This window comes from Pseudorasbora parva, chromosome 5 (genome assembly GCF_024679245.1).
Source record: "Pseudorasbora parva isolate DD20220531a chromosome 5, ASM2467924v1, whole genome shotgun sequence".
Classification (NCBI taxonomy): domain Eukaryota; kingdom Metazoa; phylum Chordata; class Actinopteri; order Cypriniformes; family Gobionidae; genus Pseudorasbora; species Pseudorasbora parva.
In genome coordinates, this window is record NC_090176.1 from 6,382,035 (window position 1) to 6,409,014 (window position 26,980).

Below are 26,980 nucleotides of genomic sequence, written 5' to 3' on the forward strand. Positions count from 1 at the left end.
CACGTGACATTGGCGATCCGAATCATGAATCGATTCATAACCGTTTGAATCTTTATTTGAGGATTGAAAACAAACAGGGAAGAGAAGACAATGCTGAATAAAGTCGTCAAAATGTCTTACGGGTGTGGAACGACATTAGAGAGAGTCATTAATGGCATACATTTCATTTTTGGGTGAACTAACCTTTTAAAGATAAACGAGAAACAGCGAGTGCTCACTGCGGCTATTTATCTGAAGCAAAAGAGCAAATGCCGGTCTAACTGAGCTAACGAATCCATTCAGGCTCGGAGTGAGCATGGCGAGTCCCACTGAATGTAGACAGAGACATGTCATAAATTATAGGACAGTTGCTGACTCCTAAAGTGAGCTTCCTCTCTTCGTCTTGCCTCGACACTGAAGAGCAACGGATCACATGCACGCCACCGACTTCACTACTTTTGGTTGTCGCTCCTGAAGGTCACGGTTCACTTGCATGAACTTGATTTATCTCAACTTTGTTGCATCGCTGGGCGCGTCTACATCCTGTCGGCAAATCACCACCTCTCCGCTGAAATTAATGGATCGTGTCGCTATGTCGTCGCTAGTGTGAACGCAGCTTGAGTGTGCCAATCTTTCACTTCATTAATGTATTCATGATATCACTAACCCACTCTCAACCAAACCCGTCACAAGGTCACAGGACATGCATGGTGTAAAAGAGAATTTCTTAGCGGAGTATTTGTGATCAGATCACCTGAGACAGATGCTAATACCACGAGTCTTGCCCTGCTTTTTCTCCAGCCAACACACACGAGCACCTTCCTAAAGCCCACGGTATACTATCCGAGTGACGTAATTATGATCATCAGATGGGTGTCCGTGCGAGTGACTTGAGCACTTGAAAGCTAAGCCCACTAGATAGTGTGCATGCACTGAACAGGTCTTAAGGAGTATACTTTGAAAGGCTCGCGCTCTCGACTGTGAGACGGAGCAGGATGTGGAAAAAGAAGTAAACCCGGGGCCGTGACACAAGGACTCTACAGTACACCTGCTGCTCTCATTCGAGAAATAACTTATGGAATCAGTAATGATGGAATATAAATCACTAGTCTTAGTATGACAGACCATCACCCCATTTTCACCGACACAGTGCTGGTGCACGGCACCATTTCGCACGTTTCCACTGAAAAAAGGTGGTTTTGGTCCTTAGCTCCTAAACCTGCTGGTCTCTTTTGAAAAACTAGTGACGTTATGAGCTGTGGGGTACCACTGGATGGCAAAAGACTCCTATTAAAAATGTAGCTGACATTCCTATGTTCCTATTACTCTGGATGTGAAAAGTTCTCAAAATGAGGAGTAAACTAAGACAGCAATGCACATGAGCAGGTAATGTAGTAACGTTGTCAGATCATCATTTTGCTCTCAAGTTAGTAGAGATATGGGACGGGTCTGAGGCGGCTCCGCAGGATACCCAACTGAGCACCGGCTCCAGCACTAGCACCATTTGGTGAAAAAGGGGGTATGTGAGGGCAGAACACAATCCTTGAGTCAGTACAACAATAAACATAGGATGGACACTGTTGACTGACCAAGCACAGATACGCGTCCAGAAAGACCTGCGGGTCTATGGTGCCAGTCACAGAGCTGTTGGTGACAGGGCATAAGAGTTCGTTCACCCAAAAGAGAAACCCCAAAGCCCATATTACTGACTTTCTTTTGTAGAACACAAAAGATGTTTTCACGCTGCTCTTCTCCATGCAATTAAATGGCAACTGGGCCAGTCAAGCTCCAAAAAAATATCATGAAAGTGTAATAGTCATATGAAAGCCTTGTGTTGAGAAGAGACAGAAATGTATTACGGGCGGTTCAGACCGATTTGATGTCCAGAACAATTTGTCTTAAGAGCAACCTTACATTTCTGACCAATTTTTCTTCCACAAGAGATCTGGTTCCTGTTATTCAGTAGGACTGTATATATATATTCGAATAGTTTTTAAAAAACGAATTTCGAAGGTGAAAATTAATATTCGGATATTTTTTTTTAAAAAGTGGTAAAAAAAATCCCCCACTGTGGTAGTAGAGGCGTGGCTGTCTGCTTTGCAAGTGGGCGCGTGCATGGGGGTTTGGGACAGGCCACAGGAGTCGCTGCTGAAAGTGGACGCGTCTTGCAGGGAAGATGGCAGAAAGTGCAGAGCCCAACTCGACCGCAGCAGAGAAAGAGATTTTAACTCCATAATCAAAAAAGCCATGTCTGGAAGTACGTTGGATTTTGGTCGGTAGGAGGTAAAATTGTTGAGCCGCGAGATAGTTATATGCAAGCTATGTAAGATACAGTTAGCATACCATGCCTCATTTTATTTAACGTTAAACAGAAACATCACTAAAGTGTAGACTACTGTACTGACTGAAGAGATGTTGCCTGAATAAAGGATAAGTGCACTGCTTTCACTGGTGTGATCATTTACCATGTCAAGGAAAAGCTCCATGTTTACCACACCACAGCTCGCTCGGAGCGCTTAATATGCTGTAAAACTAAAATTAATAATATTTGTTTCAATCACTGAATGAAGCCTGCTATATTTGGGACCTTAAATTGCTTGCACAAAACTCTTGATCAGCACTAAGTTTGTTCATTTGTTCAAAACGCAGAAATCATCTCTGGAAAAAATGTATTTGAAGTGTAATTTGATTGTTTATTTTGTCTTTCGTCCCATTCATAGACCGTAAAAAAAATATGGATGACTTGACATCATCCGTTTCCGCTTGGCAGATTTGAAGCTTTCAGGCAGCCTGCACGGCGCGGACCGAGTCTGCGCAGTAGCGATTTCGGGACCGGAGTTATGCCGTAGAGCGCAGGAAGTACAGCTGCGATATCAAAAGCCCGCCCACACGCTCCCAGATGCAGAACAATTAATTATGTTGGTGTGAAATAAACAGTTATGGAAATGTAGAAATTAAAGGTAAAGCTCCAATCTGCTCCCAAAAATGTCGAAAAAATCCGTTAGTGCCTCAGTGACAACTTCACTCAGAGAAGCCGTCAGTCTCAGCTGTCAATCATGATGTCACACCCCCCGTTTTTAAAGCATCAAATAACTCAAACTAAACTTATTTTTAAAACGAACACCTGAAATGAAATCATCGTGATGATAACTGCCTTCAGTGACATAAACTAACTTTAGTGAAACATTTTTGAAGTGTAATTTTATTATTTAGTTTGCCTCGCGTCCATTAGAAAACACAGAGGGGCGGCTATACAGGGACCGGCCAACGGGGGGCGATCGAGGCGCGAAAGCTTCAGTAAATGAGAGGGAGACTGCAGGCTTGGTCCCATTACATTTCATGGAGAGGGCGGGTTTTATGAGCTATACTGCATCCAGTCAACCTGGGGGCGATCGAGACGCTTTGGCTGAGCTTTTCAGGACTCCCGTGGCACAGGTTTGAATGTGCAGAAATGGCTTTTTTGGAGCTTAACAGATCTTGGTCATTATTTAATTTTAATTTCATGGAAAAGAGCAAAGAGTGAACATTGTTCAAAATGTCTTTGTTCCACAGATGAAAGAAAGTCACGCGGGTGAGTAAATAATGACAAAGTTCCCATTTGGTGTGACTAATTTCTTAAAGGGATAGTTCCCCCCAAAATGAGAATGTGATGTTTATCTGCTGACCCCAGGGCTTCCAACATGTAGGTGTGTTTGTTTCTTCAGGAGAACACAAATGAAGATTTTTAACTCAACCGTTGCTGTGTGCCGGTCATAATGATGTGTATGGGTAACAATTATATGAAGCGAATCTCGTACACGACGCCAGAGCGCATATACCGGAAGTGTTTTTTTTGGCTCTCATAGAGTTGTTACCCATTCACATCATTATATGACCGACACACAGCAACGGTTGAGTTAAAAATCTTCATTTGTGGATGCCCTGTGGGGTCAGCAGATAAATATCACATTTTCCCTTTTGGGTGAACTATCCCTTTAAATGTGAGATGGAATGGTCTTCTCTACCCAAACTCAGTTGCTCTGAGGAAATGGGGGCGTGGCTGCAGTGGCACTAGTGATGGTAAAGCCTGTAGGTGGCGCTGTCGAGCTATGGCTGGGCTGCAGGTCTTTGGGGATCCCACTGTGGGAAGCCAGTTGGTGGCCGAAGGCTGCACTAAATTGTGGGAGCTGTAGTTTAGGTTGGGTGTGTGTGAGGAGGTCACGCGATGAGGGCGAGGATGACGGTGAGGTGAGGCCCGTTTGGGGAAGAGCGGAGAGGGCAGCGGTGGGCTGCAGGATTGTGGAGTGGGACGTGGAGGGTGGGGTGGACAGAGCGGTGGAAAGCAGGTGAGTTTCAGCAGTGAGGAGGTTCCCGAATTGAGCCGGGTCTGTGAGCGAGAGCGGGATGTTATTCCAGGAGTTTCGCGGAGGCCCCGGAGCGCCACTCAAAGGCACCTCCAGCAAGAGAGGCGGGTCGGTCTGATAAGAGGCACCATGTGGGGGTGAGATGTGATCCCTGTAGGGTGATGGCACATGCTCGCTGCTGTAATGACTACCTGGAGGGGAGGAGTCCGTTTTGGGAGCTCGGGAAAACGTTCGTTCCGTTAATCCCCCATTGGAACTAGTAGTGGGTGCGGCGGTGCTATTTTGGGTTGGCTGGGGAGAAGGGGATGTTTGGAAATGATGGTCTGTTGGGGCATGGAGGAGGTTCCCCTCCAACTCTAGATTATGAAAAGTCTCAGAAGTCATTCGGCTGTTCAGAAGGTCTCCAATGCCGGTCGCGGTGACGCCTGATCCCGAAAACACGGCCATGGTGCGGTGGTCTACCCCATCCGCTGGGGTCAGCTCGCCCATTGAGGACAAACACACCAGGGATTCGGGATACGACCCCATCGCCTGCAGGGCTCGGACTAGCTCCTCTGCCTCCTCTGTGGTGGGCAACAACTCTCCATTCTTACCTGGATCCACAAAGACAACTCAGACAAAGTGCAAACAAGCCAACTAACAAGATTGTTACATTTTCTGAAAAGAAAACATGTGATTGACAAGCAGGTGCAAAACTGCCACAATGCTAGGGTAGTCTGTGTGATTGCTTGCTGGCCCAAGTCAAAAGAGGCCACCCTCAGGTCTCTACGATATTCTGTTGTCATATAATCACATGTGATCATACCCTCAAAAAGGTCGAAATCCTGAAGATCGTCCGGCAGTCTGGGCAGCACGTCGGAGAAATCTTCCTGATTCAGCTCAAGATCATTGGGAATGTCAGGCATTTCATTTGCGATGTCATCAGGAAGCTCATCTGCACTGAGTTCAGGGGTCGACGGACTCCTGCAAGAGCGACAGCGGAGAGTGAATGCAAGCGGAGGATAAAGATAGTTGAATCAAGTCAGAAACGTACTATATGAAATAAATGAATATGACTATGCACAGATGCTTGTGTTGTTGCTGTGGCGGTATCAAACTAGGGGTGTGCATTAATATTCGAATATTCGAAAACTAAAAATACTATTCGAATTTTACTGCGCTGATTTGCTGGGTGTAAATGCAGTGAATCCTTGAGAAATCCCTCTAAATCACGCTGTTATAACTCAATCTAGGTGGCGCTGTGGAGCGGGTAAATAAGTTGCGTGTATTTGATCACAATGTTGTCGTCTGCCCCGTGATGTTTGGAATTACTTAGATGACAATCAAGTACTGTGTAACATCATTTCCACATCATCTGAAAATGATCATCTGCAAATGATGTTACAAAATGAAGTTACTTTTGATGAAATCAATCATCACAATATCACCACCACAAACGAGAATCACATGAAATCTAAACACTAGCGAATGAGGAAAGAAAGCGATCGCTGCGTTCAGGAGTGCGGGGTAAACGCATCTATACATCAAGTGAGAGCGAGATAACTTATGACAGCAAAATTATCTCAAGACAAATGCTTCCTTTAAAGTTTGTGGAGGGTTTAAGAACAGAAAACACAAAGTTGCTGTGTGTGTGTGTGTTTGTGGGCATGTTTTTGTGACAAATGAGGACACAAATGTACCAATTGTGGTTTTGGTCTATACAGCTAATTTTGAACTTCATGACAACTGTGAGGGGGTGAATTTTTTTTATAACTCATTTGTTTATGGTATATAAAGCCTTAAAGTTCTGTCTATGGTTCAGACCCTTTTCTGGTCTGGATCTCGACTTGAACTCGACCTACTCTGGACTGGAATGAGCTAGAATACAACACTGGCATTTGTAAAGCGTTATGACATTTTGTAATGCAAGACTGATGCGTTTGAAAGTAAGCTGTGCACCTGACATGGGCGTGGTGGGTAGGCAGTGAGAGGGAGGGCATAAGCAAGTTGCCCTGTGGCACAGCTGGAGGAATGGGCTTCTGCGGTCGGCACGGACCTCGCCGTCTCTTCTTCTTGTGTTTCTTAGTCAGTGCAGGAGGCTTGGTCTTCTTACGCGGACGCCGCTGTTGCTGCTGACTGCGTCTGTTGCCATCTCCACGCAGAAAATTATCCTGCCACACACACATTTATTTACAACCAAATCTTTCAACACATTCCTTTAAAGGTTAGTTCACCCAAAAATGAAAATTCTGTCATTAATGATTCACCCAAACAATCTTCCGTGTTTGTTTTCCATCCGCATTCGCGACTGCGCAGTGCCGCTGCTGACGTATATTCTGGTGCGCGAGAACTTAATAACTGTGATGATGTTTTTATTCCCTTCCTGGACATGGACAGTATAGTGTGCATACACTTGCATACGCTCTCGGTCTGAATATTAAATATCTTAAACTGTGTGTGAAGATGAACGGAGGTCTTACGGGTGTGGAGCGACATTAGGGTGAGGAGTTAATGACATTAATTTCATTTTTGGGTGAACTAACCCTTTAATGTTATCCATATAAGGTGTAGTTTCTCACCATTTTCTTTGCATGTTCATCACAAAGAGGTGTCTGGTGAGTGATGTCAAACACAGGAACCGAGCACTGCTGTCCATCAGCGAACCGTGCCGTGCAACTGGAGAACAGCTGCTGAGAGCGATTCAGTAGGATATCTGCGGTGACATGCTGTCAAGAGCGTAACACACACACACACACTAGACAACTGCATGTTCAAACTGACATTGTTTCGTCACTAGGCCATCACTAAGGTTTTACTTAAAGGCAGTGATGCCAGTAACCCGTTACTTTAATCTGACTACTTTTTTCCAGTAACTATTTCCAAACCAGTAATCAGATTAAAGGGGTGGTTCTGTGTTTTTTTTCTAGGCTTGGTTGTGTTTATGGGGTGCAGTATAACATGTCTTAATGCTTTTTTTTAAAACACTATTTTTATTGGCTGACGTGCCAAGCACAGGTTGTCATGGAAACACCACGCCCTTCCCATTACGGGCAGAAGTGACATCTGCGGAGACTAGCGAGGGTTTATGATGTCACCAACCCAGGAAGAAGCTCGCTGTAGTCCAAACCGGCCATTTTTGTAGGCAATAAACTGCCGTAACTTTAAAAGACCATATCTCCGTTTGCATTGAACTTTCAGCGCTGTAACTTTGCAGATCTTGTTTTTGCTCAAGAAGCGACATTACACACTACCTAATTTACAAAAGTCAAATCGCATGCAATCACCCCTTTAAAGTATATTATCCAAGTCACTGTGAGTTACTATTTTAGTCATTTTCCTTAGTATAAAATTTTAAAATATATTTTTGCTTTTTTCTTGCGTCTCGGGGAGAGTATTTTTCCAGGAAATATTTTTTAATTTCAACTTAAAATGTCAGGAGATACATTGTTGACGTTACTGTTAAAATGCACTTCCAATAAAGTGAGTGTTGGCAAAAACGGTTGTCATTTCTATGTTGAGGCGCCGAGGGTGTTGTCGAAAACTGCTGAATGTAACTAATAAAGTAACTTGTAATCTTACTTAGTTAATTTTAAAATCAATAAATCTGTAACATAACTAAATTACATTTTTAAAGGAGTAATCAGTAATCGGATTACATTTTTAAAGTAACTGTGGCAACACTGCTTAAAGGGGAGGAGAACACTCAGTTTCAGTCAATCTCATGTCAATCTTGAGTACCTATGGAGTAGTATTGCATCCTTCATATCTCCGAAAAGTCTTTAGTTTTATTATATTTATAAAAGAAATATGGGCTGTACCGAGTCTTTCCGAAAAAAACCGAGCACCTGGAGGCGTATCGAGTGGGCGGAGCTAAAGAATGACGATCGCGAACAAAGCGGTGACGTCCTCAAGCGTGGAGAAACCCATGGCTATCTCAGCTAATAGATATATGATCCACAATCAAATCTGAGGCTGAAATAAATTGAACAGGAGAAACAGCAGCAGCAGGACGTCCGTCTCTGTGGTATGGACTGTATTTAGTGGCCTGTCAACATTTGTGTGTCTTTACTCGCAGTTTATGAGGACATGATTCGGTTTATGGACTATTGTATGCGACTAAACCTTAGCAGTAGCAAGCAAAACGGTTTTGCACGTCAGACTAGTGTAACGCTATAATAGAACAACAATGGAGTCCATTAGCGCATTTGAATGAAGAAGCACGCGATCGTGTCGTTTACTGATGTTTACTCACGTGACGATAGCCGACAGCACAGACATTTGAAGCAGTTTTACTCACCGGCTGCTTCCAAAGCAGGACCGAACCTTTATCGCTGGGACCACTCCGTCAAAAACACACTTCTTTGGTATGATTTGGTGAAGTCCTGTGACAGCAGTGACCGGTGGAGATCCACTTTGAGATGCGACTGAAGCGATGTTGTGAAGCTTCCCGTCATTTCTGCGTTCAAATCGGTTCAAATGCAGCGCTGCCTTCCCAGAATGCTGTGCTGAAGCGTTGAAGTCGCTCGACGTCACCCATAGGAATAAAGTGGAGCGTGGCGCATCATAAGTGTTCACGGACGACTGGATCTGCACCTGAGAGTGTTTACGGCGTGCATTTCCTCTCTTGCTCTAGTCACGCGCGCGCACCCTACCGGGAGAAGAGCCCGTACGGCCCGTACAAGGACCTTCCGCTCTATCGACGTCAAGTCGACCCATACTCGAAAAAAACTCTCCGAAACTTGTGAGAAACCAGAAGGAGTATTTTTAACACAGAAATACTCCATCAAACGTCCAACATTAGTTTTTGAAACTTTGTCTATGTTTAGGATGGGAATCAAGTCTTTAACAGTGTAAAAAGCTCAGTATGCATGAAACAGCATTTCACACCCCCTTTAAAGGAACTGTATGTAAGAAATGTATTTCAATGAATCATAAAATGGCCCTGATATGTCACTGGACATTAATAAATCATGTTCATTTCAAATACTTATATCACTGACAACAGGAGTCCGGCCAGGATATTGTCATTTAAAAGTTGTTGTTGCAGCCCTCAACTGATGTTGATGATGACATGTTGTGTTTGCCTGAAGCTCCGCCCTCCACCTAATCGACCAATCACGTAGTCAGTAGTGTTTGGGCATCCGGGTTGCCAGATCTGCTCTAGTTCCCACAGCTATAAACGTTCCTGCTGATCCTGCAGCCAATCTGGCAACCTCGAGTCAGGGGGAGGGGGATACACCGCTCTACTGTCATCTGAAAGTGATTGCAGTACCAGTTTGGGCCACAATCTTACATACACTTCCTTTAATATATATTTTTGCTATCTATTTAGTGGAGATATTTCGCCTTTTTTAACTGGCATAAACCATTTGGAATCATATATTGCTAATAATACATTTTCAAAAAGTGTCCACCTTTAACTTTATTCATCATCCGTATTGTGGGTAACTAATTATATTTTAGTTATGTAATCAGATTACTTTTTCAAGTAACTAGTAAAGTTACTTTTTCAAATTAATAATGAAAGTTACTTTGTGATGACTTTAGGTAACATCCCTTTTTTCATTACTGAAGAGTGTTGAACTTTCTTCAGCCGAGCTGAAGGTTTGTTTGAGCGGCTCCCTCTACTGTACTGGTGTATTTGGATTTCCTTCAGCCTGACGCTCATTCATTTCACTTTTGGCCACAATCTTACATACACTTCCGTTAAAGTATGCGTATGTTAAAGGATACGTTGAAAACAGTGGCGTGAAAAAGGCAAAGCTACGCTGCTGCAGGTCTGACCCTTTGTGGTTCCCGTACACGTCGCCCTTTCATTCTTTTGTGGTACTGCAGACCTTGAACTGAAACTTTACAATTAAAACACACATACACACACAGTCCTGAAATGGCTCTACAGATGTTGAGTGTTGAACGCACCAGGCTGAGGTCTGAGAGCTCTTGCTGAGTTTCTGAATGAGCTGTGCGGTGCAGTCAGGGTCTTTGCTTGCAGCATGGAGCAGAGCTTTCCGGAAGGCGTATCGGTACCTGCTGTGACGCGTGGCTGCCCTGTCCTGTCGGCACAGGTGTTTATATCTCTCCTGCAGGTACGTACATAGCTGTGCCAGACGTGCCCGCCGGGAAAGCGGCTTTTCATTGGAGGAGCTGGCACACACACACACACACACACACACACACACACACAAAACAATAAGAAAATATATTTAATTATTTATGATTTAATGCCATATCAGCAGCAGTGGCTATATTCATGTCAATCAGCAGTATCACTTCAATACATTGTTTACAATAATTTAATAATTTAATCTTGAAAACAATCACTATACAGGCATATATATATCAATACCAACAATAGTCATAATTACAACAATTACATAGAATCTTTCAATTGAATATTTGACAAAAAATCTAAAATTACTCCCGGAGAAACCTTTTTAAAAATATCAATTAATGTTTTCTGAATAAAACCGTTGTCTAATATTATTTGGAAAAGGACATTCTATTAAAATATGTTTTACACTCGTGAAATTCTTACACAAATCACAAAAGAGTATCTCTTCCCCCTTTAATAAATATGAATGAGTGAGTCTTGAATGTCCAATTCGGCATCTCGTATATATACAACCAGGTCATATCTATTTTCAAAATAATAACTAATAACTCCTATATTTAAAACTGGATTCACCTCATATAATTTGTTATTTAAACATTTCTTCCATTCCATTTGCCATTTGTTATAAATGTACAGGTTCAATATGGGTTTCAATAAGAAAATATAAGAAAATGTCAATTAAATGCATCTTTAAAATATTTTTCATCTGCACTTATGAAGTAGCTTAATTGTAAATGGCATTTTATTTACTACCTCAGAAGTTGTGAGAAGCAAGTGAGGAGTCTCACCTTTGATGGGGGCTTCGTTCCTGAAGTCTCCAGGCCTGAGGCAATAAGGGGACAAGCTCCTCTGTATCTTCATCTGTACTGTCCTCAGACCAGTCTAGCCCTATGCAAACACACATGCATATTATCAGATATAAAGGTTGTGTTTTCCTTTTTATCATAATTTTAATTAGCTAAAAATCCAAATCATAATCTAAACCGACACAAACATTATTAATAATTCTGATCACGTGCCATATGAGTTAGAATCTCTAATAGCAATGATGTATTTGTGGTTTTGTTTATTTTTCTGACAGGCCTAATAATTATTTTCCAAAGAGCTGTAATTATTACAGTGTTTATTATATGAATGTTATATTGCAGAGGTTAATATAATTTAAGGAGTTTTAAATGAGTGGGTCTTGTTAAAAGTTACATATACGGTGACTAGCCTATGCTGGAGCAACAACCGGTGAGAGAACAGCTAAACTTCACCAGATGAGCAGAAACACACAGAGAGAAATAAGTTTGGCGCTTTTATTTCCAACATTGCGGTTCTGTTTTGTGCATCATTTTTCCAGATGAATAGGCACCTCTGAGTGGCAGTCTTTGGGATGTGCTGGAGAAGACTGTACAGAGTGCTGGACTCTTGCATTGTCAACACAAGATCTTGAGCAAACACTGACGCACCTCTTGATGGAAATAACATCACATTTATTACTTCAAGGGGTGGATAAATTTATGCTTAAGAGATGCTAGAAACATAATAATGATCCAATCATAGACTCTTAAAGGGATAGTTCACCCAAAAATGTAAATGTGATGTGTATCTGCTGACCCCCAGGGCATCCAAGATGAGGATGTGTTTGTTTCTTCAGCAGAGCACAAATAAAGATTTTTAACTCAACCGTTTCGTATCTTAAGACATCAATGTGTCTCCACGTGCCGCAGGGTTTAATATGGATTTGTATGTCTGAGTGTTTTTTACTCTCATAGAAACACACCCCATTGACATGCTTTATACGAGCAACGGCTGAGGTAAAAATCTTCATTTGTGTTCTCCTGAAGAAACACACACACCTACATCTGACGCCCTGGGGGTCAGCAGATAAACATCACAGGCTCATTTTTGGGTCAACTATCCCTTTAAGCATTTGCCTTTTTAACAATGGAACTGGATAGAGTTATCAGATCACTTTTATATAAACTTCCAGTTTCCTGTGAATCTCAGTATAGCTGAGCCAAACCTGTCACAGGACAGATCATAGTCTAACACACCCTGAAGTAGCTCAACTGTGGAAAAACATGTAGTTAAAGGGATAGTTCACCCAAAAATCATTTACTCACCCTCATGTTGCTCCAAACCTGAATGAGTTTCTTTCTTCTGCTGAACACAAAATAAGATATTTGGAAGAATGTTTGTAACCAAGCAGAGAGAACATAGCCTGACGTGTAGTCAGAATATGAGTCTGATGCTCCATTGGGCTGTGATTATGGGGCGTGTTTCAACCCAACCAGGAAAGACCTCAATTGGACAGACCAACAACCAATCAGAGCAACGAAGCGACGCATTGTCAAATGTCAACAGAGTTCAACTGCACTGTGTTGCAAAGTCCGCGTTTTTCCCCCGCGGGTTGTTTTCTATGTCCGTTGAAGCGACTATTATGTGATATATAGACCCATGAGTGCGAATTTTAGCAGGCAACCTTGCCAAAATAACAAACATCTAAACCCCCCAGACACCATTTTTTCAACACCATCAAACACCCCCTCCCCCGAGAAGCCATTGTTTAGGGCTATTAGTTGGCGGATTTTGTTGTAAAAACTTGGCAACCCTGTCTGCACGCGCACTGGAATAAACGATCTTTGCCGGTGTTGTAGAAAAATTAAATTTATTGATACACAGAGTACTTACCCAACATGATCATTTCTGAGAGAAATAGAGAAGGTGATGCAGATACAAACAAGCTCTCCGTTTAGGATTCGAACAAATATAACCCGTAATGATGACGTGATGATTACATTACTGTTGATCATCTGTCCGTCATCGTCTAAAGCCCGTCCTGATGATTTCATTGGACCGAACAGTTTCTGTTCGGGGATAATTACTCCTCTATGGAGCAAGGCCAGACCGAACTGCCCGTCCTAAAAATGTTGTGGGCGGGGCTAAGTTCGGCTGGCATCCAGGCTAGAGAAAACAACGATTCACTACCATAGTAGGGGAAAAATACTATGTTCGTGAATGGTTGTTCTCTCTGCTTGGTTACAAACATTCTTCCAAATATCTTATTTTGTGTTCAGCAGAAGAAAGAAACACATACAGGTTTGGAACAACATTTCATTTTGGGTGAACCGTGTAGAAGAGTGCTGCTTTGAAAAAGCAAAGAGGTCATACCAAGATGTGGGAACAGGTCTCCGTGCTCTCTCTGTCTCTGAGCGTAGAGCTGCACGAGGTGCTGTAGCCGGAGCAGGCAGACAGGGGGCGCTGTAAAGGCAGTGGGGCGCATGGCCACGGAGCGGGGCAGCGGGGGGCAGTTTGGGGCCGCAGGGGGGCGAGGGGACGCCGCAGGGACAGGTCTCCGGATAACAGGCTGGTGTTGAGCTCCAGCTGACGGGAGCAGACCAGACAACACAGAAGGCCCAGTCTGAGGTGGAGCTGGCTTGCATAGCAGAGTCTGCACTGCCCCGTGTTGGGCTGTGTGTTGAGGGGGCTGGATGAGCCTCGCTGAGGGTGGAGGCGGAGGTGGAGTTGGTGGTTGTGGTAAGTGTGGGGAGGCTGGAAGTGTGCAGGGTTCAGTGGCGGCGCTAAAGTGCTCGGTGTCCGGCTGCCGGTGCTCCGGGTCCCGCGCGGTCACCCTCAGCCCAATCACCGGCCGGCCGGGCAGCTTCCACCTGCTGGAGCTCTTCTGCGCCACGCTCTCCTCTCCATCCGTGTCCTCCTCGTAGAAGGCGAAGGGGTCGAGGAGGTCTGAGTCCGAAAGATGCAGGCGCGAGCAGGGCGGAGACGGGGGCAGCCCATTCGAGTCCCGCAGAGCCAGAGAGGGAACGGTGATGTTCAGAGCCACAGACTCCACGTGAGCGCGGGCGCGAACATCCTCCAGAACGTCCTGCTTCTTCTTACGCTCCTTCTTCGGGATGAAGCCAAGCACCTGGAGGTGGCTGTTACAGTATCTGCCGAAGCAAAACGAACAACGTTTGACTCAAATCACACACCACAGCACATGGAAAATTACATTTTATTCATTAGATCACGAGACGATTAAAGTTCTGTCGAATGAAGCCATACTACTGGCTGAGGTCACATTTTAGTCATGTAATAGTTTATTATGGCAACACTTTATTTTAACAGGGTATATACTGCAATCCTTAAGTTAAATGTACTACTTTTTAATACCTTTTTTACTACCTTCAGCATATTTTTTAAAACCATCACGACACTGAATTGCAAGTGTGAATCAGCGACCTTTCTATTATTTACATTTATTATTCACATTTGATTTACATTAATAATTGGTAATTCAGCAATTAAATTATTTAGTGTTTTTTTTCCAACAATAAAACCTGAGCCAAATATTACATTTCTATAACTGTGATAAGTTGTTGAATTTAACAAAATACTAAAAACTAGTGCTGTCAATCGATTAAAAACTTTAACTACACTGTAAAAAATCCAACTTGCAAATTGTTGACTCAGTTTCAGATTTTAAGTTGAGTGGACAAATTTTTGACCACAATGTTGAGTTTACTTATAAGGACGATTTCACTGCAAGTTTACTAATATGTCGTCCACTGAACACAAACAAGTAAGTTGAGAAAACGTAATGTTTTAATTTATTCATAACTTCCCGTCATCGCGCATGCGCAGAATGTCAGCGCTGTATCTTGCACGGGGTTTCCTCCTTCAACCACGCTTTGGAAGGGACTGGATTTCATCTGGTTGAGGTAAGTTTTCTTTAAGCTTTATGAATAAATTAAGCTACATATGTGGCACACCTTGTTTGTTAAATGTTAAAAGACTAAACTCATACTAAAGCATGTGGTGATTTGTTTATCTGTTATGTTCGGGGATCCTGTTGGCAATCTGTTAACATTTGAAGGTAACTTATATATCAACATATACAGCAAGAGTATGGCTGGATGGACTATATTTTTAATGGAGACTATAAAATGTAGGCCTATTTTGCTAGAGATTGTACACGTAGCACAGTAACGTCTATTTAAAGCTTCACTTTGTAATAAACTTTTTTTATGTTCAAAATTGACGAAATAGATACAATGAGCAAGTACTTTATGAATCCATTTTTTAAACCGTGTTTTTGTCTTATTTTGAATCATTACGCTACACCTATAATACATGTTTATTTTGGGATTATTTTAGCTCAGTCGGCGTCGATGCGGAGTAGCACAATACTTTCGGCGTGACTCGTCCTCATAGACATAAACAGAGAGAAGTAGCTCCGACTACAATGTTCTTCCGCAAGACGCATGCACACCGTTTTGTTTTGATTAACGCGCGCCAAAAGTTACAGCTTCAACGTTATTGACAACTTAGACAAGTGTGAGGAAACATGCTTGAACGAGAAAAGAATAAGAAGGACGTGCATGATGTTAAAAATGTTAAAGACAGCATGTAAGTGCTAATCTTTTGTGTTTATTGCAATTTGATAGTGAAACATATACCCAATTTTGTCAAAAAGCTCACAGTGGGTAGCATTACCTTAAACACAGTAGGTTTTGTCTTAATTGAACATAAATAATTTAGTGAATCCAAGAAGTTTTAGTAGGATGTATTCGATATGTGCTTTAGCTCTTAAAGTGAAAGCAATCTATGTACCTGCCGTCTTGTGTATATATTGTTACTCAAACAACAAGACAAAATCACTTAATGCTCTTTTGTATCTTTATAAATACATTTATATTTAATTAATACAGTGAACACTATGCATTGGGTTGTAATATCTTTTTATTATTCCATTTCTGTAATGCTACATGATAAATTAACACACTGTAACTGCTTTTGCGTTTGTTTTTGTATTTGTCCTGTTTAGAAAAAAAAAAGCACCAACATCAAACATCAGTGATGCATTGACAAAAATCTGGCAGATGTGCACAAAATGTGACCTTTTGAAAGATCAGGTGAGTTTATTATTTTTAGATCTAAATGAAGTGTACACTTTTTGTGTAATTTTATGCTTATTTCTATTGCAGGACATAGAGCCAGGATAAAGTGAAAAGATGAGGATCTTAACCATCTTTGAAAATTATGCCACCATCCACTCAAACCCAAATATAAGGTTCCTCTCTGTCGTACTAAGAGCAGATTGGACCAGGTAATGTGTAATGCCTTTGCTGCAATTGTTACTAAATATTTTTAGTAGAAGTTCATCACCTTCTAATGTACCTATTGGAGACAGAAAATGCTGTTTTGCAGAATTGTCAATAAAAATTTTCTGTAATGATGGCAATGTATTTTGTATTGTGTTGTATTTTCAGTGTGGTTTGTTCTGGCTGCATTTGGACTCTTAACGTGAGGGCTATACAAGTATCTGGGTTAGATATTTGAAGAAAGTTGAACCAACTTACAAAAAGTACAAAGTTGAGTTAACTTAAAAAAATAAAGCAACCAGCTGCAAAGCATTTTTGAGTTTACTGAACTTCAAGACCTCTGAAGTTGTGGTAACTTGTTTCTTTGAGTTGGACTAGTAGTTAGATGGACTTACTGAGTAAAGTATAATTAACTTAAGCAAATAAGTTTAGTGCACTTCCAAAAATGATTTGGCATAACTTCAACCACTGAAGTTGAGTAAACTCAAAAATGCTTTGCAGCTGGTTGCTTTATTTTTTTAAGTTAACTCAACTTTTTTTTTTACAGTGTAGATTAATCACACATTTTTTCTGTGATTAATCGCCATAAAAAAATTTATGTTTTTGTACGTTTTTAATATATTATTTAATATTATAATTTCACAGTTAATCAAATTAATGTGGAAACAACATAAAGACAGTATATTTTAAATACTTGTTTAAATGGCATCTTTTTATGAATGAAGTCCAGTATTACTGATATTAATACAGCTACTGAATTTTTTTTAATTTTACATTTATTATTAGGCTTCAAAAATATAACAGTTTTTAATTTAAGTAAATTTAAAACAATGCTGACATAAACCCATAATAAAGGTCATGTTTACTCCTGCCCTTCCTGTCTGAACAGTTAGGAAATATACAGAAATGTAATAAAGTTATCAAAGTTATATATAGTCTGCACTGCATAAACTATAAATTAAATAGTTAATCCTTATTAAAGCTACAAAAGTTATTTAGTCAAGAGCAGCGAGTCATTTTCTCAGTTCCCTTTGTTCTTTAACTTTACTGACAGGAAGCTTTATTGGCTGCTGTCCCTTTAAGAGCAGACAGACACGCGGATCTCACTGTTTGGATCGCGCCTCATTCTCTCACAACTCTTTTTGTTCATTTTAGACTTTATATAAATTATTTAAGATTGCTCTTATGAGGATAGTCGTTGAAGATATGCCTTGAAGCAAGTCTAAAATAAACCGTAAGCCAGCCACTTCTGTTGAGCGCGCAGTGCTCTGAGATGATGCCGAACGACCGCTGAATATGACGTCAGCATCAAACATACGCCGAGACGGAGACGAAACAGCTTTGATTATGTGCCCAGGTATGCTAAAGCCCATATTTAAACGAACTAACGCGAATGCAGATAGAATTTCAATATAATAGGACACCTGATAGTCTGAAAAAATAATACCTCATTTGGAAAAAAATAATACCTCTGAGACGACATTTAACACGTTTAATGGCCTTAAATTTGACAATTTTGATGCATCACTTTTTAAAACCCCGCAGACACCCTGATTAAGGTTCAGTTTTAAACTATTAACTAGTTGCTTATTATTTTATTCATGTAATATTGCTGTAATTTTGGAAAAAGCGTTAGGCCAGGAACTTTTATTTTAGTATCACTGATATACCATTACAGTTTTTGTTAATACTTTTATTTCTATTTTATTTCTTGCATTAAATGTGTGTTGATTATTATTACGTGTTTATTACGCGTGTTTATTATTTACTTTGCTGTCAGTATATTGTGGCATAGAGACGCTGAAACACTGGATCATGAGCAGCTCTCTAAAACTCACACTGCAACAAACTATAAACTTGCTCAATGAAAGTACACACTTCAGTGTGTCAACCTTCTGTCATAGAGAAAAGGGAGGAAAAAACTGCAGCTTATATCGCCGTATTGATACTGCAGAAAATCATATTACTGTAGCCATTGTTCAATAATATTATTTTAGTATCACTCATATACTACTATCGTTTTTGTTAAAATTTTTATTTACATTTTAGTTGTGGTGACGGTTACCTTGTTTAGACTGACAGGACAGCGGATTCACTTTTTTTTTTTTTAAACAGCGCACTGCTCTTTTCTAAATTAAAAACATGTTCTGTCTGATCAGGGCTGTTCCCCGCTCTTCAAATACAAAACCATTAGACTTAAAAGGACATAGTGTTTCTTGAGTAAGGAAAACGCTGTCCTTACTCAAATATCAGTGCTTTATTGCATTGCAAACAAGCAGAGACATCCAAACTGTGCACGGCACTTCATTCTAAACGGAGGTGGGCTGGAGTTATGAGCTTTGACTGACAGTTTGAGCAGCCAATGGCGTAACAAGGTTTAGTCACACCCTCTTTCAAATGATTTTCATTGGTTAAATATTGATAAAAACCAACATACTGACATTAAGGATGATCAAGAGCATTAATGTTTAGGGGTGTGACGAGACACTTAGCTCACGAGACGCGATATGAGATTGGGTTCACGAGAACTAGACAAGATTTTTGCACAGTATTTTAAGAAATCCTCAATGATAAAATTCATGACTGGAAAAAGTGTCTGCAGGTGCATTTTGAGATGCTTTAACTAATCATCTTGTAATGAATGTCATTTCAGTTCTACTTAGAGAAGTATCATGTGAATTGAAACACATCAATACTGAAGCCCTGTAACAAACTCACTCAACTGACTGGCTTCTCTGCTGTATGACTTCATGAGTCTCTTCAGATCTGACTGCACATGAATTATGAGTAGGGATGCACGATATTATCGGCACGACATCGGAATCGGCCGATAAACGCTTAAAATATGACAATCGGCATCGGCCAATATGAAAACATTATGCCGATCTGCCTTACCGATATGATAAAGTGTTTATATGCGCCTGCAATAACTCACGTGTGCAAGGAGTGCTACAGCGATGAGACCATGTCAGCACTGCGGTCATTCTTGAAGCGAAAACAAGCAAATACATTGCATGTACAGTGATTTATATTGACTGTTTTTAAATGCTGCCTTGAATTTGTGAATGCGCGTGACCGTCAGCAGCAGATTTGCCCGGTTTTCACAACAACTAGACCAAAACGAACCCAAAACAAGCCCAATCGCGCCTCCCCACTCTCTAGCACGTGCGGCCGCCTCCACAGCAGCAGAAGCTCCTCCAGGTCCTAGTGCCCACCCGCCAGATGCTAGATATTTATGTAGTGGGGGCGCTGTTGTTAGTTATACAATAAAAAGTAAAATACACACAAAAAATTGAAGTTACTTCTTGTTCTGAATAAACAAATAAGTAATGATTTCATAAATCACAAGCAAGACACGTGTAAATTAAATACTTTGGCCCCACTTTATATTAGGTGGCCTTAAGTACTATGTACTTACATCACAAAATAAGTACAATGTACTTACTGTGTTCAAATTGTATTGCAAAACACCTTTGCTGATATTGAGGTGGATACGGGTAGAGTTAGGGACAGGTGTGGTTATATGGGTAGTAAGGGAAGTGCCAGCTGTGTAATTACAAATGTAACTACAGAAATTAATTACAGACATAATTACATGCAGGTATTTTTTATAAATGTAAGTACAACGCAAAAACATGTATGTACACAATAAGTGCATTGTATCAAATGATTAATTATAATGTTAGTACATAGTAGTTAAGGCCACCTAATATAAAGTGGGTCCAATACTTTTATATACAGTGTATTAATCTGTGATAATTTTAGGAAATGAATGATGAACAATAATCCAAGGAGCTCTACAATAATTGTAGAATTGAAAGACAGCATCAACGGATGTCATGCCACCCCCACTTCATGTGCACAGAGGTTAAATCCAAAAATACAATATTTAGGTTACAGCTGCATCTGGGGCGAAAAATTACTGACTTTATTATTGTTATTTTATTATCATAAAAATAACTTTATTAACATTTATTTATCTTCAACAAGAATCCTTTTAAGGAGACCTCAGAAATCTGAAACCAGAATGAAAAAAAAAACGTTTTTACTCAAAAAGGGTTTTTCAAAAAAAAGGGAAAAGATAAACATATATCGGCATCGGTATCGGCATCGGCCAAACTGAGCTGAAAAATATCGGCATATCGGATATCGGCAAAAATCCAATATCGTGCATCCCTAATTATGAGCTTCAGAACTTCTGACTGAGGCTGTGTGTGTGACCTCCTAATCCAACTCCTTTAGACAAACTGAACATAGAAATAAAAACAGTATAAATACAAAAATGTTCTTATTAAGTGCAACCATAATCAAATTACTCTCTCAATATTCAAAGTGCAAACAGAGACCAGAGGTAAGAGTAGGGGTATAATTTAGTTTTTTTACAATACGGGTACCAAAACGATACATTTTAAACGGTACCTAAACCAATACTTTACTTTATTATTCACAATAAAACCCAGGCCACCTTACCCAAATACAATAGCCTAAATTAACACTAAATAACAGTTACAGTACTAATAACAGCAATGTAGTCTGTATTTTTGGTCTGCTACAAACCATCTTCAATGTTCAGCATTATTTTGCATTAATATGACCAAATTCTCTGGCTAAGTATTTTAGATCGCATCGGCGTATAATTGGCGACGCGTCGTGCTTCTCACATGACACACCGCAGCCACAGTGCTGTATGACAGCAGTATTTATTTTATTTATTTTTTATTCAAAATATTCACAAAATTGTTAACTATGTCATGAACTATCTGATAGTACTATATAGTTACACTGTATACTGTGTATCTGAAATAAATAAGACACAGTCAAATTATAACTGAAAGGATTGTTATAGCCGCTATAGACATCAGTGTGTTTTTCTGCTAGTACTAATGTGCATTTAAATGTCTGAAATCTAAAATGAACATGATGTGGTTGAAAACACTGAATAGCTGTGATATGTGACGAGCACTGATGGCGTCTGTGTCTGGTTTAGCACCAGCCAAAGCACGAAAGCACATTTGAATTTAAGTGGCACCGAAATGAGGCACCGAAATCTGCATTATGATTCGGTCCAGATACATAGCAGTTATATATATGGCACCGGGTTTCTGTATCCAACCCTAGTTTAGAGGTGGTCACAACTACACAGCCCAGGCTCAGATAGCTTTGATATAGGGAGACAGGCGAGGAGCTCGCACTTTACTTTCCCTTTCATTCGCGATCGCACACACTCTGCGTATAGGGAGCGGCGGTGCTGAGTGCACATTCTAGATTATAAGACGTTATACTTATTTATATTAGGCCTGTCACGATAACAAATTTTGCTGGACGATAAATTGGACAAGAAATTATTGCGATAAACGATAATATTGTCGTTCTGAGACCATTTTCATCTAAAATAATGATGATGGCATAATAATGTATTTACACCTTTTCAAAGATCAATAAACTTTAATTTCTAAAGACTATTTAACACTAAAAATGGAAAACATTTTAAATAACCACAATAAATGAAAAAGAAAACAATCAAAAACAATAAAAGCATGAACTCTCAGTCTGTTTAAAAAAATGCATTTAAATAAGTACCAAAAACAATAAAGAAAATGGATTAAATTTTTTAGAGTTTTTAGAGTTAAAGGTGAACTATGTAGTATTTTTGCAGTAAAATATCCAAAAACCACTAGGCCAGTGTTATATATTTTGTTCAGTTGAGTACCTACAATATCCCAGATGTTTCCAACTATTTGTAAATTGTGAGAAATTGCTATTTTAACTCAGGACAGGGACGTTGCAGCATTGCATTTGAGAGAGTCGCCTGTCAATTGCGTCATATCTGCGTTACCCTCGGTTTCGGCTTTTATTTGGCAGGAGCGCTTTACTCTTAGCAGTGTGAACAAGTGAACGCACGGAGGAACGTCATAACATCGTTTTAAACACACTTAAATGTATCTAATATGATAAACAGAGCTCCATTACCTCAAAATCATAACCGGAAGAGCGGATCTGTGCAGGCGCCCGGCAAATGAGTCCCGTCCCGTCATAATAAAAGTCCCGGTATTCGCAAGGCGGGTATTTGTTTAACAATCGCTCCATCAGCTTTGCTCAGGTCCATAACACTCGGTCCTGCTCTGCTTTAGACTACAGTAACGTTAATAACCGCATGCATGAACGTGATTTCTGCCCGAGTCCTATTTTTCACCGGCTGTGATGAGAAGACCACATCTCCCAAGATGCTGCGCTCACACTTTGCGTCATCAAACTACGCATTTGTTTTGCATAGGCGCCCTCCAGTGGACAAAAGCTGCATAGTGCACCTTTAAGAATTAACTTGCGTTTATCAAACTTCAGTGTAGCTTAAAGCCTCGTTTATAAACGACGCGTCCGCTCGAGCGCGAGGGTGCGTGCAGCAAAAATGACGTTGACACGGAGTGTGCGAGACCCCATATCGCTTGCCATTGTGCACGTCAAATTTCGTAACTTCGCGTGTGGCTCCGCAACCGAAGAGCCACGAGTTCCAGACGAATCTGCTGGCCGAGAATGACGTCTCCTCATGCCGCACCCGTTCTCCCAGTCAACAAGAGAGAGACGAGGAAAACAAAAAAAGCATGCAAATGGAAATTATCACAGCCGGAAAAATTATCGAGCTCATTTTTTTTTATCGACTATCGCGACAGGCCTAATTTACATTATGCATTATATAAGACACATATACATTATACAGGGCCAATGAATGCTTGAATCTGATTAGCTGATGAACGTTCTGCGGTGTGTAATTATTTTCTGGGAAACGCACGACGAATGTAGTTCCAGACAGCTCTCTTGACCGCATTACAGTTCCATATCACTTCTCATAGCGAATTGTAATAACATAAATTACAGGACTAAAAAAAACATGACAGATGATTTTATCAGTTAGCCTATCCACAACTTTCCTGCAAGTCTTAGTGGGCGTCGCCATGACACTCGATACTTCCGGTTGACGGTATCTCGGTTCCGGTTTAGCACACATAACAGTTATGCTGCGTTCACACCAGACGCGAGTGACGCGAATAAATAGTGCAATTCGCGCGAACTTGGACGCGTGAACATTTTGAATCCATTCGCTTCATTCACTACACAACAGACGCAAATTTGCGTCATGGGAGGGGCTTCTGCCAGGCAGCGGCAGTCGTCAGAAGGACGAGCCGAGTTAAGTCTGCTCTCATCGGGTTTAATGAGCGCTGAGCGCCGCTGAGCGTCTGGGTCTCACACCTCCGAAACCTTGCTTCCATAAACCATGTTTGACATGTTGCCTAGCACCCTTCGCACTCCATTCAGTGCCCAACGAGCTTCAAATAAACTCAGAATTGTGATGTAGAACCGAAGTAATATTTGTATTTTAATATTTGTAATTGTTGAAATGTTCATGTCAGACATTGTCAGTAGACTTTTTTTTTAATCAACATGAAAATAGATGCATGAACTTCAATGAATTTAAATGCATTGTAATAAAAATGTACATTTCATTGCTGTTAATGTAATTATTGAGTTTATATATTAGTTAAACCTATTTAAAATACTGCAGTAAAACTGTATAATTTTTTGCAAGGGGTATGTTTATTGTTTTCAATAATTTACAGATTTAATGTGTAGCAAGACCGCTCGAACAGCCTAACGTTACTATCCAAATAGAGACCTGCACTCCCGCGGGACCCAGCACACCCGAGCGCGGCGCGGGATCATATTTGATGGGTGAATGCGGATGCGGGTGAACTAAATAAATAACTAGAAACAAATAAACCTTTATTTATAATAAAATAAAATCGATTTACAGGTGCATGGACGGAAGATAACTTGCGTGGATCATAGGAACAGCCAAGATGGCCTACACACAGTGGCAAAATGTCTGCACCGCATAACTCAGGTGAACCGCTTAGTGCTGCAGATATTAGTAAGTTCTTGTAAGATAGTCAGATCCATGCGACTATCTGGGACATGTGATCATTTTGCCTAAAATTACGTTTTGGAACGAAGCAAACGAGCCGTTGGATGAGACACAGAAGAAATAGTCCTTCTCACACTAGCGATTTAAGTACAAAAAACAGACAAATCCCTTTAAATATATAATCGGATCGATGTCTTGAGGTGTGGTAATCGTAGTTTAAGTGGAATAATTGACGACGGGCCGCTGAATTACTAGAAAAATAATGCACTCCGCTCCGCAACCGCATCACCACCTCGGGTGTGCATTATTTTTCTAATAATTCAACGGCCTGTTGTCAATTATTCCTTACTTAATCAGACACTCTATCAGGCTCTGTTGTGCACGAATCTTGAGCCAATCATCTCACCTTACTCTCGTCATGTGATCAGTGACCTGATTCCTGCAGATCAGACGCAATCAGACACAATAGTTTACAATAGCGTTCAATTGAAGTGACCGTTTTCCAACTGAATTAAATGGCTTATATTTCTATTAATAAGTAAAATGCATGTAATGTAAACGTAGCGGTGGCATATCCTATGCTAACTTCATCCTCACGCTCCATCATGGAGATATCACGAGACAGCTTCCCACTCGACAAGAAATCACCACATTTTAATTTTGCAAGATCTTGTGCCACCCCTAATCATTTTATAAAACAAAAATTATGAAATATAGAGATACAATTTCTTATTTTGTTTAATTTGATCATTTTCCATGGCACAGCTGACCACCTGTCACAGCAACTGGTGTATTTGGGAAACGCTGCTCTACACAGTACACACTCCCAAACCGATTCCCCCTTACCGTCGCTCCTCCGCTTTGGGGATGGGGTTGGTGCATCGCTGACTGTTGTACTTCGCCACATACTCGCACTGTTTGAACGGAGCGGTTTTGTCCTCCAGAACATGCCGAATGCAGAAGGCGTATCCGTTCAACCTGCGCTGCTTGCAGAGTTTGGGGCTGTAGGAGCACAGCGGCTTATTATCCACCTCTGAGAAATGGATGTGTTTACCTTCGTACATCACGTGACTCTGGTCCCTGAGAACATCAGCTGATCAAAGACAGAAGAGAGTCTACATTACATCACATGAATAACACACGGTTCAAAAAATACAAGCCATATACTTCACGGAGCCTGCAAATGTTATGTAATATCCTTTAATCAGGACCCAGCACTAAAGCACTGACAGTATAACAGTTGGCCCTTGTGTCTCAGATTAATTTTTTAATTAAATCTCAACCAAGATTCAAGTTGATGTGGTCATAGGTTAACTACTGAGATCACAACAACAAGACATGTGACAAAGCCGTGACAATGATGGATATCATATCCTCAGCTTGGTTTTGACATGCATTATGGGTTCAGCTTGCATGTGGAAGATTAATTATGTTGTCAAAAGAAGGTGTATGTGATGGCACAAAGTACTTAGATGTGTAAACGTATGTATAATAAAACTGAATGATTCGCATATGTATTAATGCATCATGTGATATACATGGTAAACCAAAGTAATTTGCAAAGAAAACCACGGAAATACTATGGTACATGATTTTATTTAACACACTGAATTAATTAATTAAAAAAACTTTCCTTCTGTTTAATCTTTCCTTTATTTTCCTACTTAACAAATGATCGATTTTGTTAAATAAACATCGCTGTCATCAAATCTATACGCTAAATAATTCCCAAAGCCTCACATTCAGACAATATTTGGACATCTGTGACACTGTTAAAGCAAATGTGTATTATCTATTAGTTTAAATTTAGTTTGAGGCTGTGGCTGTCAAAATCACAAATTATTTTGACATTTTTCTCGTTAGCTCCGATGCTAAAAACAAACCCAGAAAACAGAAACATTGATGTGATCCTGCGCTATTCTTGGCTTTAAAACGCTAAAAATAGAAATATAACCTCATGCAACCGCACATTTTGTTATCTGATTTTATTAAATACGTAAAGTTTGGGTATATTAATCGCTGTAAAGGTGGCTATAAAACAATGGCGGTTGAGGCCCGTTAAATCAGGCCGAAAGAGCGGGGCGCTACAGCCGATTAAGCATTAAAACTCGCTTAATCTAAACTCCTTTGCAAATTAATCGCTTAGAAACGTATACAAATATTGCAGCGTCTTTTTACTAAGGAAACGTGATTGCCACACAATGCGGCTAGCGGAATATACATTCTAAGTCAATGTAAACATTGGCCTACAGTAGCTACTAAGCCTCGGTGCTCGAGTAACGCGGTGACGGGGTCAGAGCGCTCATGCGTGGGGTAGATCTGTAATCGAGTCCGCTTACCTTCAGTGGGTTCAGCCTCTACGGGGTCTCACTCCGGACAGACTGTATAAACGCCACAGATCGTCAACTGCATCGAATATTCATCGGAATTCCTTATGCTACGGAATAGTATTCCCTGCTGAGGTGGTGAACCGTTAAAGCGACCACTAATGCACTTTCAATATTATGATATCTACTGCTCTCATTGAACAGATCTGCGGGGGTTTAGAGTTCAGTGCTCG

At 40.6% G+C, this 26,980-nt stretch overlaps 1 protein-coding gene across 1 annotated transcript; it reads right to left on the bottom strand.

The window, feature by feature from the left end:
- ino80da (INO80 complex subunit Da) lies at positions 1-26,980 on the bottom strand. Its single transcript, XM_067443115.1, has 10 exons — positions 26,760-26,980; positions 25,267-25,513; positions 13,573-14,348; positions 11,202-11,301; positions 10,221-10,445; positions 10,035-10,144; positions 6,881-7,014; positions 6,261-6,472; positions 5,128-5,285; positions 1-4,915 (listed from the first exon to the last, which is right to left on the bottom strand). The coding sequence occupies exons 2-10, from the start codon at positions 25,482-25,484 to the stop codon at positions 3,990-3,992; spliced, it is 2,859 nt and encodes a 952-aa protein (XP_067299216.1). The 5' UTR covers positions 25,485-25,513; positions 26,760-26,980; the 3' UTR covers positions 1-3,989.

Excerpts from the sequence above, each read along its gene's own strand:
- ino80da (XM_067443115.1), bottom strand. The coding sequence starts at position 25,484 with ATGTACGAAGGTAAACACATCCATTTCTCAGAGGTGGATAATAAGCCG. Across the intron at positions 14,349-25,266 it reads CCCAAAGCGGAGGAGCGACG|ATACTGTAACAGCCACCTCC; the intron begins GTAAGGGGGAAT and ends TTGCTTCGGCAG. Across the intron at positions 11,302-13,572 it reads AGACCTGTTCCCACATCTTG|GGCTAGACTGGTCTGAGGAC; the intron begins GTATGACCTCTT and ends GTGTTTGCATAG.